Source organism: Nannobrachium achirus (assembly GCF_963921795.1).
Source record: "Nannobrachium achirus genome assembly, chromosome: 3".
In the NCBI taxonomy this organism is placed as follows: domain Eukaryota; kingdom Metazoa; phylum Chordata; class Actinopteri; order Myctophiformes; family Myctophidae; genus Nannobrachium; species Nannobrachium achirus.
The window spans coordinates 65,271,471-65,287,258 of record NC_137812.1 but is presented as its reverse complement, the minus strand read 5'-3'; the positions used below and the strand labels follow the sequence as shown (position 1 = coordinate 65,287,258).

The 15,788-nt window shown below is 41.9% G+C and overlaps 1 protein-coding gene across 2 annotated transcripts in view; it reads right to left on the bottom strand.

Annotated features, from left to right (window-relative positions):
- Positions 1-9,938: 9,938 nt before the first annotated feature.
- Positions 9,939-15,788, bottom strand: part of add3a (adducin 3 (gamma) a) — a 134,582-nt gene continuing 128,732 nt past the window's right edge. For both annotated transcript variants that reach the window (XM_080722195.1, XM_080722194.1), the window contains exon 15: positions 9,939-15,547. In XM_080722195.1, coding sequence (XP_080578321.1) covers positions 15,288-15,547 — 260 coding nt within the window. In that variant the 3' untranslated portion in view covers positions 9,939-15,287. The remainder of the gene's footprint in view (positions 15,548-15,788) is intronic.

Sequence of the window (15,788 nt, the reverse complement as noted above, 5' to 3'; positions counted from 1 at the left end):
ATTTTAATGCCACATTTAGCTACTATGTCCCTTAACTTCACATGAAAACTGCTAGCCTAGCCGCTAGTATAACGTGCGGAGAGGGGAGCACTTCAGGTCTTTTGCGTCCAGCACACAGCTGATTTCTTTGCTTGATGAGAACGGTACATAATGCTAGTTATCATACCTGTCACATGATTGTTTCAACCAATAAGATTGCTTTCTCGAAACTACCAGTTGTATAATAAAGATTAATGAAGATCTAGTATGAAGCAGAGTAACTCCAAATAGATTGACGTTTAAAAGTAATATACAGTCAGATTAGGTTGGCAGGTGGGAAAATAAAAATACTAATTTGATAAAGTTAGGCCTTCAGCACCAGGAGCACAGCCAACATTTGGAGCATACATTTGCATAAGGTATTTTGGTCAAATTAATCTAAAAGACAACAAGCCACTAGTAGTTGAATTGATAATATGATGATTTAAGTAAGTTGAAATAACAAACAGAGGAAAAATGATATTCAAGAAGATGTCAGGGCCATGGACAATTTCATCATTAACATGGATCTGCATGACAGAGCATTTCAGGACTTATGCCTCATTCACACTACAGATATATAGTTGAACGTTTTGCTTGGTAATTCAATGTAATCTCAATGGAAACCAGCTTTAAAGGCTGGGCGTGTCGGCTGTCCTTGGAATCCAGCCTTTAAAGCTGGTTTCCATTGAGATTACATTGAATTACCAAGCAAAACGTTCAACTATATATCTGTAGTGTGAATGAGGCATAAGGATACTTTTCACCAAAATGCCTATGTTCTTAGCTGCTTCCCCTGCCGTTACTGTACTTGCACAATGTACAGTTGTATGAAACAATCTTTTTTGGTAGAACTGCCGATCCAACCAATAGAGGGTATGCGTGTGACATCATCATCATACCCAGAAGTTATGCGGGAACGCCTACTGAGTGGCATAAAACTATTTTCTGGCCTTGACAGCCCATACATCCAAACAGAAAAGTCCTATCTGATTGTATGAAACATTAAACTCACTTTTGCCACTCAGTTTGCCACTCGATGTGCAATTCACTTTATGCATGCACATACCCTCTATATGCCCATATCTCCATATACACAGATCTCCATATATGGGTATCAGCGAACTCCATACATGGGTAACTGGTCCGATATTAATAATGAATTCCGTCCTGGGCGACCTCGCCCTCTGAATGTCGCTCTTCACCCTTAGGCGTCTTACTGGTTATAATGAAGACTCATCTAAACAAAAAGGGAGATCTTGACAAACCAGGACGAAACTGGATGCTATTGATTGGCTACGCGCGGGATTAGATTTCTAAACAGCAATGGGATACGGGCTGATTGTTCTCATTCTACAATGGGAGGAGTTAGTGACAGAGTGCCCTATAAATAACCCATGGCAAGCTTTGGATGAAGAAGTCAATAGCTGGGGGAACAAATGATACTGGCTATAAGGCAATCTAATCGACTGATTCAATCAGGCAGACACTGTATTTGTACTGTATATCTCTTATTACACCCGCACACAGGGCACACGGGGCACGGGGTAATTGCTGGCATCCGTCTGTCTGTCTGTTTGTTTCTTTGCTTTTGTTTGTCCCCGTTGACAAATCAGTTCTAATCTGATTTTGATCAGACTGGGCGGATGATGAGCTGGGGGCAGGGTCACGACTTGTGCTATATTGATTTTCAGTGTGGTTAATAGGTCAAAGTTGAGCCTCTATGCTTGTACATCGTCGGGTGAAAACCTTGTATGTCCAAAACTGTTTGTTTTGTGTTTAGCATTTTGAAAACTCCTCGCACCGCGAGGCGTTGTGTGCTTGTAGATCTGCTGTTTTCACTATTTTTGTACAATGGCCTTGTATGGTGAAGCAGGGCTTTACTTTGCGAAAATATTTACACATTTGAAACTTGGAGATACGAGGTTTCTGCCCGACAGTGACGACATGCAGCTTCCTGGGAGCACATGTCTTAAATGCTTACTATTTACAGTGCTTTAGATCCTTGAACCAATAATGCTTCCAAGTAAACAGGGTTTTCCTGGTGTTATTCAGAGAATTTCACTCAACATAAGGGCCAGAGGGGTATATGATATGATGCAGACAGCGGCTGCCCAGAGGGGCAACTCTCCAACAGTCTCTCCTCCCAGCATGCAACTATACGTCTGTTACTAAAAAATCACACCCGTGTGAACTGAGCGGTGGTTTACCCACCTAACTGTACTGTACATATTCTGTGTTCTATATCTATGAATTCTATGTGTTCTAGATCTATGAATTCTGTCACCTCCCCCCCCAGGCTAGTCTCAACAGCACCCTCAACAGCACCCTCTTACCCACCAACCGCCCCCCCCCAACCCCCCCCCCCCCCCCCCCCTATGTGTGTGTGTGTGTGTGTGTGTGTGTGTGTGTGTGTGTGTGTGTGTGTGTGTGTGTGTGCCTGGCCTGGCCTGGCCTGAAAACAGCGCCCCTCCCTTAACATGTGTGGTCATAAAAGGTACTGTAGGGCAGGCTACATACAGACCCACCCACATACACGGACACATACACGGATACACGGACACACGGATACACGGATACACACACGGCCACTCTATGGAGACGGTGTGACCACCGCTCAAAAACTGAATTGTAGACTGTGAGGTAGCCTGCAATGTGTGTGTGTGTGTGTGTGTGTGTGTGTGTGTGTGTGTGTGTGTGTGTGTGTGTGTGTGTGTGTGTGTGTGTGTGTGTGTGTGTGTGTGTGCGCCTGTCCCCTCCATATGGCATAGGTTGTGTCACTTGTGTGGCTGGGTTTGCATCCAAACAGGATGTGAACTAAGGAGATCTTCGATATATTATTAGCTGCTTCTGTTCATTACTATAGCTGGGTAATCTTGTATCCATATAGTATTAACACTCGTTTAGTTTATAGGTATAGTAAATAGTAAAGACATCCAGGAAAGTTGTATTATACAGGCAAAAGGAGTATTGTACATAAACACTCTACTTAATATAAGCACAGCTATGCGCTTGGTTGCCCACCAAGCAATTTCTTCAAACCTCTCAGGTTTAAGTGTTCAGGCACTTCAGGGACACATCAGTGTTGTTAGAGGTGTGTTTTACTCGTACTGATTTTCCCCAACAGTCTAGACAGATTCAAGCAAACAACGTGTCAGCTCTAAGCTCAATTGTCTCTTAGCCATTAAAATCTATCATTGAAAGGTTTCACATTTATACCAGAGACAGTATAACAGACTGAGACTTTGTATTTGTCTTTCATAGCAACCACCCAAAAAAGAAAAAAAAGTAATTTCCGTTGTTGTGAATAGGTCAACGTGGATTGTTTGACCCGGGCTGTTGATGTATGAAAGGGGGAACATGGGTTTCTCTATAGGTTTCTATCAGGAGGCATAAGTTACTAAGACCAAGCAGACGACAGCAGGTGTTTGAGGCGGGCAAAAAGGATTATGAAAGACAAACAACACCCCAGACTGTTTGTGACTGACAATGTGGACTTGCAATTTTTTTCTTTTTTTTACCTGAGGCTATCAGAGCCCTAAACAACATACTGACCATGTACTGTCCATGATACTGACCATGATACTGACATGATACTAACATTATACGGTACCGACTATGATACTGACATGATACTGACCATGATACTGACCAAGATACTGACATGATACTGACATGATACTGAAGTGATACTGTCTATGATACTGACCATGATGCTGACCATGATACTGTCATGATACAGACCATGATACTGTCATGATACAGACCATGCTACTGTCAAGATATCGACCATGATACTGACCATGATACTGACATGAAACCGACCATGATACTGACATGATATTGTCATGATACCGACCATGATACTGACATGATACTGACATGATACTGACATGAAACCGACCATGATACCAACCTGATACCGACATGAAACTGACCATGATACCAACCTGATACTGACATGAAACCGACCATGATACTGACCATGATACTGACATGATATCGACCATGATACCAACCTGATACTGACATGAAACCGACCATGATACCAACCTGATACTGACATGAAACCGACCATGATACCAACCTGATACCGACATGAAACCGACCATGATACTGACATGAAACCGACCATGATACCGACCATGATACTGACATGAAACTGACCATGATACTGACCATGATACTGACATGAAACCGACCATGATACCGACCATGATACTGACATGAAACCGACCATGATATTGATACTGACCATGATACTGACCATGATATCGACCATGATACTGACATGAAACCGACCATGATACTGACATGAAACCGACCATGATATTGATACTGACCATGATACTGACCATGATACCGACCATGATACTGACATGAAACTGACCATGATATTGATACTGACCATGATACTGACCATGATACCGACCATGATACTGACATGAAACTGACCATGATATTGATACTGACCATGATACTGACCATGATATCGACCATGATACTGACATGAAACCGACCATGATATTGATACTGACCATGATACTGACCATGATACTGACATGAAACCGACCATGATACTGACATGAAACCGACCATGATATTGATACTGACCATGATACTGACATGAAACCGACCATGATATTGATACTGACCATGATACTGACCATGATACCGACCATGATACTAACATGATACTGACCATGATATCGACCATGATACTGACATGATACCGACCATGATACTGACCATGATACTGACCATGATACTGACATGAAACCGACCATGAAAAAACATTGTTTCCAGCACCTCTGTACTACACCCCCTGGGGGGCCGTACCGCCCCCATTGAGAAACACTACTTTAAATAGTCAAATAGATCCAAGATTAATTTAGAAGTACAGCTCAGTAGCATTAACACTGGGATTAGGGGTTTTGGACTATGTTCACCCATGGTAAAATACATAGACTCGTGGTAGTTTAAAGCGCTTTGCATAAAAGCATCCACTTAAATGGCTTATGCTTTTGGGCAACCGAGCTTGACACAGAATCAGGGGGATCACAAGCTGTCACTGGAGAACTGAACATTTAACTGATGCGTTAACAGCAAGTGGAGGTGTCGTCAACATGTTGTTTACCCATCATCTCACACATCGCATAATAAGCTCACACATACTGGCAGGCATCTGGGGAAATAACCAACTGTACTCCCACGCTAGCTGAATACATCACATTGTGTGTCCATTTGTATTTAAAACACATTCAAGTTGGAGTGCGTTGGTGGTATATAGAGCCTGTGGCCAAAACGTTGTTTACTGTAACAGTCCCTAGTTTAACATGCTGTCTCCAATTCACTGATGATTCTCACACTAGGGCAGTGGTTCTCAAAGTGGATTCCAGGGACTCTGTGGGTTCCTTAAACTGTCAAAGGTAAGGGGAGACCTTGAAATTTGAAAGTTTGAGAAACACTGCACTAGGGCAGGGGTCTTCAACAGGGCGTCCGGGACCCCCAGGGGGTCCTTAGAGTTACTACAGGGGGTCCTCCAAACTAAGTACAGAGTGAAAGGTCAAGTTTATTAAGTATTGACGGTTCAAGTGGTTAAATATCTGAAAACACAAATTGACATGAATCCAAAATACACTGATGATTGTGCTGTCAAACAATTAAACTATATGGTATCTATATATGAAAAGGTTGTGGGGGTCCCTGCTTCATCTCTCTCTCAACTGGGGTCCTTAGTCTGAAAACCCCTGCACTAGGGCAATCGGGCACCATTACACAGTGCAGGGTGGGCATTAAGGCTGAGCCATGCGTTGTGGAGCAGGGGTGGAGCAGGGGTGGGGGGAAAGCAGACAGATCATGATTTCTCCCCCTCCCAGCAGGGCATCCATCTGGATTTGAGCAGGCTGATTGTTTTGACACTCACAGCAGGACTCCGTCTGGAGAGGAGAGGAGAGAGCTGACCAGCTTGTAATGCAATGCAAACACACTTTAATGCGTGACTTGATCTTGCATTATAGATTTCATTACATTTGCATTAGATTTCAACGTCCAACAATGGCGTATAGGACAACTTCGTGTGTTCTGGTGAAACTGTGCTCGTTTCAAGACTTTTGATTTGAAGTGTCATTTTAGTAACATTGAACTGACACTCAAATTAAATGCATTAAAACAGTGGTTCTCAAAGTGGATTCCGAGGAGTCGGGGAGTGTGGGTTCCTTTAGGGGGGTCTAAATTGAGCCATACAAGTCTGTAACCCTGACAGGGTACAAATGGAACCAAATGAACCCTAACGGGTTCATTTGGTTCCATTTGTACACTGTCAGAGTTAAGAGGAGACCATGACATTTGAAAGTTTGAGAAACACTGCATTAAAATAACAATATACCTTCAAGCATAATTTGCATTCAAGTATTTCTCTTGGTTGGGGTTCATGTTCTTCTCCATGCATGGGGGTAAGTTGGCCTGGACGGATGCTGGTTCAGTCTGTGCCTCAAGTGAGACACCGCTGCACTGGACCATTATTTCAGCCAGCTGTAAACTGGTGACAGGATAGCAGGTAGTGGTACTATAATATTATATATCGTCGTTGTCGGGTGGAAACCTTGGACAACGCCGCGTTGTGTGCTTGTAGATCTTCTATTTTCACTAGTCTTGTGCAACAGCCTTGTATGATGAAGCAGGACTTTATTTTACGAAAAAAACGACAAATTTGAAACTTGGAGGTACGAGGTTTGTTCTGCCCGACAATGACCATATATATATTATATCTACAGTGACTACTCAGCCAACATGTCCTTGAGCAAGGCACTGAACTCCCAGCACCCTTTGTCAAGTCCCGCCCATTGTCCTGCCCCTCTCCACACCCATTGGTTGCTGTGTCTTGGTGGGACATTCAGTGGGACATTCCATCCACTGCCATGTTAATTCAGTTGCTTCATATTGTTATTCTGTGGGCTCAATTCTAATTTCAAACTTTGTTTCAGTCAATTGGAGCTGCCCAGTGGCAGCATAGTGAATCAGCATGTTTTTATTTCTCCAAAAATTATGTTTTAGCCAATTCAACATAAAAAAGGCGGAACCAGGGCGGGACAAGGCAGATAGAGCCTGCTGGTTGGTCAGTCAGGGACCATCCAGGAGGCTAACAAAGGGTGAATTCCCCAGGGGTTCACCAGTGCTCTTACTGCTCTGATGTAATCAGTTGTGGAAAAGGTACTGTTTTACTCAAGTAAAAGTATACCGCAACTCTGTTACAAGTCCAAAATTCTAAATTTACTTGACTAAAAGTACAAAAGCATTTGCATCAAAATGTACTTAAGTCTTACCAAAAGTAAAAGTTCTCATTGTGCAGAATGTCCCATTTTAAGTTTTCAAATATTTTAAAAATAGCAGATCTACAATTGTGAGCTTGTAGATCGGCTTGGCCAGTGGCCAAAATGTATATAATGTATGTTTTGTAATAATAATCAATCTAGTTTTCAAACATGTAATGGAGTAAAAAGAACAATATTTGGAAATTGGATAGTAGGCCTACAAATACCTCAGTTGTACCTAAGTCAATCTACTTAGTTACTTTCCACCACTGGATGTAATAGATACAGTAGGTGTAGGGAACTGTGTTTGTGGAGGGTTGGGCAAAAGGCAATAAAGAAATATTCATATTTTATTTTAGTGAACATATTTTAGTTAACACGTGCTTAGTTTGGACATTGATCTATCTTTGGCAAATAAAAACCCTCGAGTTTGTCACAAGACACACAAATACAAAGAGACAATAGAATCATGTACCATTTATTGTTCATAGCAGAAAACCAACCAAATAAAGTGCCATAATTGATATCACATTCTTTGATACCAGGACGAGAGTTAAACACAGTATTACTATTAATATAGACCTGTTTGGAAGCTACACTAGCAATATGTAAAACATGTCATTAAGAAAGACACAGACTACAAGTGAAGACAACTAAAAATGTGAATCTATGTTATCTCTCTCCGTTCCATAGCATTTTCACTGTATAGTCTCTCCTGTTGGTCAAACCAGTGCCTGCTGTTTTAGTCCAGTGTTTCTCAACCTTTTTTCTGCATGGGCTCACTTTTCACGTCCCAAGAATCCATGGGTACACCAACATAATACGGGGGCGTAAATAACGTCACTGTCGGGAAGAAACCTTGGTGGTCTAAATGAAAACCCAGTGAGTGATCAGTCATTATGAAGTGTTTGGCCCTGCTTGGCCTAGCTCAGACCTACTCTAGAGTGGATACTTTTTAGTACCCCGTTTAGTACCACTTTCACACCACTCTACCCAGGACCTTGTAGTGGAAAACCTCACACAAGTGGGCGGTGTGGTGTGGTGTGGAGTGGTGTGGAGTTGGGCCTGTGGAAAAGGGGCTTAACAAACTAACAAACATAGCATACTTAAGTTCCTATTTATCAGTATCACAATGAAAACAATAAAAATACATTATTTCCTTTAATATAAATGATATAGTTTCAATAAAATCTTAGTGTTTTGTCAATTATTTGGGGCCCACATGCAATATCCTCACGGCCCGCCAGTGGGCCCCGGCCCACAGGTTGGGAATTACCGACCTAAAACATACTAGTGCTCTGTATCTTGATAACATGCTTGCATATTTTCTCTTTCACGTCCGAGGATAAATGTAGTCAAGGCACATTGGCTGTGCAAACACACACATATTCCCCCAGTTGCCTGGATATAGTTTATGAACAGTCTATGTTCCATGTGCAGTATAAATGCCATTTTGTGTCAAAGGCCTGTGACTGGTTTGCAACCAGCATGAAATATAAAACTCTATGGAGCCCCCTGTTGTTCTGGGAGAGAGAGTCTCACATTGATTCTTGGCTCGAGTGAAGCAGACCCACTTTGAGCAGACGCTTTGGTGGCCAAATGAACAAACGTTGGCATTTCTAAACTGGAGTCATAGCAGTCATGATCAAATTCTTGACACCACGTTTTTTTTAAAGAAATTTCCACACTTCCTCACTTCCCTTACTAGAAACGTGCGTCAGTTCCCGTCAATATATCCATTTAACACATTCACACACACTCTCATTCATGTGTCGCATCCTCTCTGTCACTTTCATTGTGCCATAATTTTAGATCAAGGGTCTCCAACGTTTTCAGGTCAAGGACCCCTTAGTTGAGAGAGAGACGAAGCAAGGACCCCCACAACCTGTTAATATATTCCATATAGTTTGGCAGCACAATCATCGGTATATTTTGGATTCATGTCAATTTGTGTTTTTAGATATTTAACCACTTGACCGTCAATACTAAATAAACTTGACCTTTCACTCTGTATTTCCCCCTCTACACAAAACCTCTTGCCGAAAATAGCCAGTCTACAAGCTCACAACGCCTCGCAGCGCGCTGTGAGCTTGTAGATCTGCTATTTTTGGCTAATGTTCTCAGAATATGGATGCTAGGGTTCAAGTGGTTAATATAAAAAAGGAGAAAAAGGGTTTCTATCACACAAAGATTTGGAGGCCCCGCTGAAGTAACTCTGAGGACCCCCTGTTGAAGACCCCAGCTTTAGATTGAACTGGTCTAGATCCATATTCCATTATCTTTGAACATCAATGAGAAAAGGCACCACTGCTATTTTTGCTTGGTCACGACGCCACTATACAGCATATAGGGCTTTATAAATATTTCATTGTCCCGTAGCATCATTACAATATCATGGCTTGAGAAGCAGCATTACATTTGTCACAACTGAATCATGTTACCTGATGTGTACGCCAATATACCGATCGGTTTGTGATGTGAGTATAAATTAAAATGAGTGTGCATGGGTTATGCTCAACTTAAAAGAACAGGGTGGGTTGTTGGTGTTCATGAATGTTGAATGTGAATGCCCCTCCGCTCTTCACAAACATGGAGAATGAGCTTCCGTTTCTTAAAATACAGTTTTATTTTGTGAATTTACACTGATTAGCAGTACATCTAAAAAGCAACTCCATTAGATAACCATTTATATAGGATTTTCACAGGTCACAAAAGTAGCTTGGCTCATTCTGGCATGCCAAAGAAAAATGTATTATTATTCTTACAAACAGAACACAATGGTGGACAGAGAGGCATTAGTAAAACAAGGTGCAAACTGTTGGTAAATTAGAAAAAACAAAAATAAAAGAATGCCAAATGCACATTCAGTTCATCCGGAAGCAATTTATGCTCATAAAATGGTTAAAAAAAAGACTAGTGCTGGTTGTAAACTAAAAGCATACTGTGATACAAATGGAGGATGAGAAAGGGGAGACAAAAAGGTTTTCCAGAAAGAGAAATGGGTTTTAAGAAAAGGACAGTTTGAGCAATAAAAAATATGGTGCATTAATGTCAGGTTCTCTTTACCCTTTTCCACACGATACACACTTCCACTTCCCAACTGGCTCACACCTTCCTTCTCCCGCTCAGACTGTTGCATGCGCGTAATACCAAGCTAGAAGCTCTGCCCAGAGCCTAAAAAAACAAAGTTCTTGTTTAACACAGTTAAAGATGCACACTTTAGCTCTGTAACCTCCCTTTCCATATGATCTGAAATTCCAACATTTCACATTGCTTAGCTGGGATATTGGTACATCGGGTCCAAAACCGCTTAATTGTATTTCAGAGGGAAGGATATATAAAACCTGTTTTCTTTTTCTTCTTCTTTTTTTTTTGGACAGGTTCAGCAGTGGGTCATCCCATGGTTACGTCATGCATTTTTTTGTTTGTTTTTGAGAAATTATATTAGGGAGGTTTCAATTGAAATGACGACAGGGCCAACTGAGAAAGAAAAAAAAAGAAAAAAAAAAAGAAAAAAATGTTTCCTCTTCATAGCGTTGTCTCAAAACAGTTTCGTATTTCGGGTAAATAAGCTGTTCCAGTTCATGACGCAAGTAAATGGAAAATTGAGCGAGTGTGGCTCCTGTGAGCGTGGCTATACAGTAGAAGTACTGTATATCCTCGGTTATTTTATCCATTTGTGTAACTCAGAGTATACAAATTGTCGGGTGCAAACCGTGTATGTCCAAAACAGTTCGTTTTGCATTTATCATTTTTAAAATGACAAACTAGTGAAAACAGCCGATCTACAAGCACACAACGGCGTTGTGTGCTTGTAGATCTGCTGTTTTCACTACTTTTGTGCGACGGCCTTGTGTGATGAAGCAGGGCTTTGCTTTGCGAGATAACGTACACATTTGAAACTTGGAGATACGAGGTTTCCACCCGACAACGACGAAATGCAACATGTTACATTTGTACAGTATACGCTCAAGAGTTGAAGGAACACTGAGGATTTTACTGTGTACTGTACAAAAAAATAAATGCAGACCCTTGCCTGCTTGGGAGCGTTGAATGCAGTCATTGGGGTAATTGAAGAGAGCTCTTCACATGGTCCCTTGATGCCAAAGTGGACTCATGAGATTTGCAAACCTCGTGATTAGAATATTGGAGAGAAAAAAAAACAACAATATAATATGGCTTAAAAAAACACACACACACAAAAACACACCAAACAACATTGCCGTTTCATGCTCATGACCAATAACTCCGGTTCCAGCTAATGGCGGATAGTCTTACGTTGCATTTCAGCACCAGATTGCCTGTTATGCTTGTTGAGTACATTACAAGTGTACAAATCTTCCAAGTGTAAAGACCAATGAATTTCCTAAACCGTTCCCTGTATTTCACAACTAGCTTGTTGCTTTGTTCCAGCAAAAACCCCCTCAAACACTCTGATTCACCGGTGAGACCACCTGTAACTATGTTGTGTTATATACCACAAGAAAAGTGCAGCACAATAAAATAAAAAATATATATTTAAAAAAGAAATCTATAGCCAACACATCCAGTTTTCATATATCTGCTATATAGTAATATTTTTGTTATCTGTTGTCTACAAGATAATTTGAGAAACCAGGCATCATCACTACAGAAGAACATAGGTCAGCCATATAAATTCAGAATTCTTGCAAAATAAACATGCTTAACATTTTTCGTATTCTCTGTAAAAGTATAGAAATGAGTACAAAATAGAGTTGACTAATACCAAATTTCTGTGTTCAATTAAAAAACAAAAATAAAATAAAAACATTTCATGAGATGACAAGGGGTGTTCTGTTCCAAGTGTAGTTAGTTACAAGAAAGAAAACCAAAACAACGATGCTTCACTAAAACGTGATTCTTTTTTCCTCCTTTTGTTTGTTTATCTCCGCTAGGCGGAGAGCTTGTTTTAGCCACTGTCTGTGTGTCTGTCCGCAGATAATCTCACAAACCTTTAGGCCAATCAGCAAGCATATCTCTTGTAGGGGTGGGCGATATGGTGATAAATATCGTTGAGACGATACAATGTCTCCACGATATGCCTTTTCAGAGATATCGTATATATATCGTGATACAATGAGGGAGCCTTAACTCTGACAGTATACAAATGAAACCAAATGGACCCTTTCATTTGTATACTGTCAGTTACATACTTGTAAGGTTCAATTTAGACCTCCCAAAAGGATCTTCTTCTTTTAGTTGTTGTTACATTGTAGGTGGTTGTAGTGTTAAGTGAAATATTGTGATATTGTAGTTTTCCATATCGCCCACCCCTAATCTCTTGTGCACACTGGCAGTTGACCAAGGACCTCAATTCACTAATATGTTTCAAATCCGTCAAATAGGTTTTTTGTTTTGTGGGGGAATTTATAACTGCAGTGCAATTTGTCCCTCCGGGCTGTGGGATAATAAGTGTCCCGACAAGGCTATGGACAGGAACTGGCCAATCGCAGCAGGCGATAGGACGAAGTGTCCCGCCCGGCTATAGACCCATGGCACTATAGACAATTGCAGACATACAAGATGAGAGCAAAAACATACCCCCCGTTAAATGATTACAGCAACCAAAGTTTCAGCAATTCATGGTTGTCGACTATGCATGTTGTACAATTCTTCCTATTTTGACACGCATATAACAGATAATGCTTGTTTGCGGTACATGCCTGCCTCTTCCACAGAGTTCCTAATGACACACACGCACACATACACAGAGAGAGAGAGAGAGAGAAAGAGAGAGAGAGACATAGCTTCCCATCACTCTGTCTAACAATATGAGGCTGCTTTCATGTGCACGTAGGGTTAATTGGTTTTCTCCGACTGAGGAATTGGCCATGCCCCACAGGGCTGTTTTTTTCTTCTTCTTCAGATTCCTATGTGAGGAAGAAGCTGAGAGGAGACATAAGAAACTCATTACGCCCCAGAAAACAACAACTTCTGTTATTTTCACTGCACCACCACCGGCAGCACGTGTTCTGTTTTGAACTATAAGGGGCCAAGTTGTGCTCATGTCACAACTCGGGTGGCATGTCCTCCCAATGGGAAACCACACAACATCACAGCACTACGTTCAACTATGAGAGAGAGAGGGAGATGCAGTTTGACGTTATTTCGTCAGACAGTAAAAGTGTTATAATTAGGGCATGCCTCCCAGTGAAGATTTGTGCTCTATCTATCGAGTGCACCTTTCTATTTTTATTATGTGTTTATTTGAACGTGTCTTTCTTTTAGTGAGGCGAAGTTGAGATGAAGAGGATAGCGTGGCACGTCAACTTGGTACATACATGTGTCGAGATGGAGCGAGTCGGTGCATTTCCTGTCCTGCGACACTTGTCGACGTGCGAGGCGCACTTAGTTGTCTACGTCAGTGGTTCTCAAACTTTCAAATTTCAGGGTCTCCCCTTAATTCGGTTCCATTTGTACACTGTCAAGAGTTACAGACTTGTATGGGTCCCCCATAAAGCAGTGGTTCTCAACCTTTTCAGGCCGCGACCCCCAAAATAATCATATTTTAACTGGGGAGCCCCCATCCTGACGAGCACTAAGAGTTGAGGCATTATATTTTGTATAACACGGTTCTATTGTGAAAATAGCCGAGCATGTAGATCGTCTATTTTCACTATTTCTGCCTCTAATATTTGACAAATTGACCAATATTTAATTTGTCATTTTAGAGGTATTAAAAAGTCCTCAAATTGTCACTTTAGAAATGTTCATACACCCTCTCTATACACTTATACTGTATGTTGGTTTGTTTACTGTTGAGTAAGAAAACGATGTTGCACATTAAGTTAATCATCTGGGGACGCACCAAAATAATTTGGTGACCCCCCCCTGGGGTTGCCGACCCACAGGTTGAGAACCAATGTCCTAAAGGAACCCACAGAGTCCCTGGAACCCACTTTGAGAACCACTGGTCTACATGCAGCAGCACTCCCTTTCAACCATGGCATTATGTCGGTACAGTGTAGGTAGAAGGGATAGAATGGATGCCGACAGTTGCTCACAGAGAAGCTCGCTTGGGGGCGAATAGAGAAAAAACTGTGTTGAAGAGAAGACTGAGGAGAGAGAGAGAGCCAGGAAGAAAAAGGTTAAAGAGAAAAGATTGACGCAGCCCCCGTGGGCTGCATCTCCATGACCAGTGTTCCAGTGTGACCATCATTTCATTGTAGTCTTTATGGCCATTGAGAGGTTCACTATCCAAGAGTCAAGTGACCGAAGAGCATGTCAAATAGAAAGGAAAAAAAGGTCATTTCATGTACGCCGAGCTACCACGTGTGCCGTTTCCTAGATCACCGATAGTGCTTTTATGGAAAATGTATACACGGCGGTTTCAAATTCCATTATCAGCCCAGGAACACACACAACACAGGATGAGCCAGTTACTCAGGAAGTATAGGGGGGTTGGGGGGGGCCTGTCAGCCAGAAGAGTCCACGTTACTTCTGACTGGAGGAGCCCTAGTAGGAGATAAGGTATGATTTAGACAGGCTATGTACCTGGGGATTTGCTGGAGCTGTTGTAAACCCCCCTTACTATTCCCTATCAAACAGTCCTGCACTTTGGCAGGAGCTGAGACTCTTTTTTTCTTCAATACAACCAATTCATTCAATTTTTTTTTTTAAATCAATCTTTTCTCCACGTCCAACAAAAAAAAATACATTTTGTACATAAAAAGAACCATTTGTTAAAAACAAACGTAATAAAAAGAAACACAAAATTAAAAACAAAAGACGAGAACAAAAAACGGACAAAAACAAAAAGAACAAAGCCGAATAAAACCCGGTTCATACTTCATTATATGACAACGTCACGTTTTTATGCTTAAAAATCTGTTATTTCTTTTTGGCTGAGCGACAGTGTCGGTGCAATGAAGTATGACTCAGGCTCAAGCCGTAAGGGTTCGAAACCCCCTACCCTGCCCTCCACCCGTCTCCACCTCAGGCCTCCGTCTTCTCCTTCTTCTTGTTCTTCTTCAGGAAGGACGGCGTGCGGAACTTCTTCTTCTTCTTGGTGTTGGGCGACTTGGAGGGCGAGCTCTCCGGGGAGAGGGCCTCCTCGATCTTCTGGCCGGGGGTGGCGGGGCTCTTGGGCGTGATCTCCACGCTCTCCAGGCTGGTGGTGAGCTGGCTGACGCGCTTGGAGAGCTCCTCGTCCGCGTGGTGGCCGTCCTTGCCGTTCATCAGGCCTGTGTGGTTCTCTGAGGGAGGGAGGGAGGGAGGGAGGGAGGGAGGGAGGGAGAGAGGACATGTAGGTTAGAACAGGAGGTCTTCAACGTTTTCAGGCCAAGGAGGATCCCTTAGTTGAGAGAGAGAGATGAAGCAGGGACCCCCCCATAACCTTTTCATAGATTCCCTATAGTTTCGTCGTTTGACAGCGCAAGCGTCAGTGTATTTTGGATTTGTGTCAATTTGTGTTTTCAGATATTTAACCACTCACCA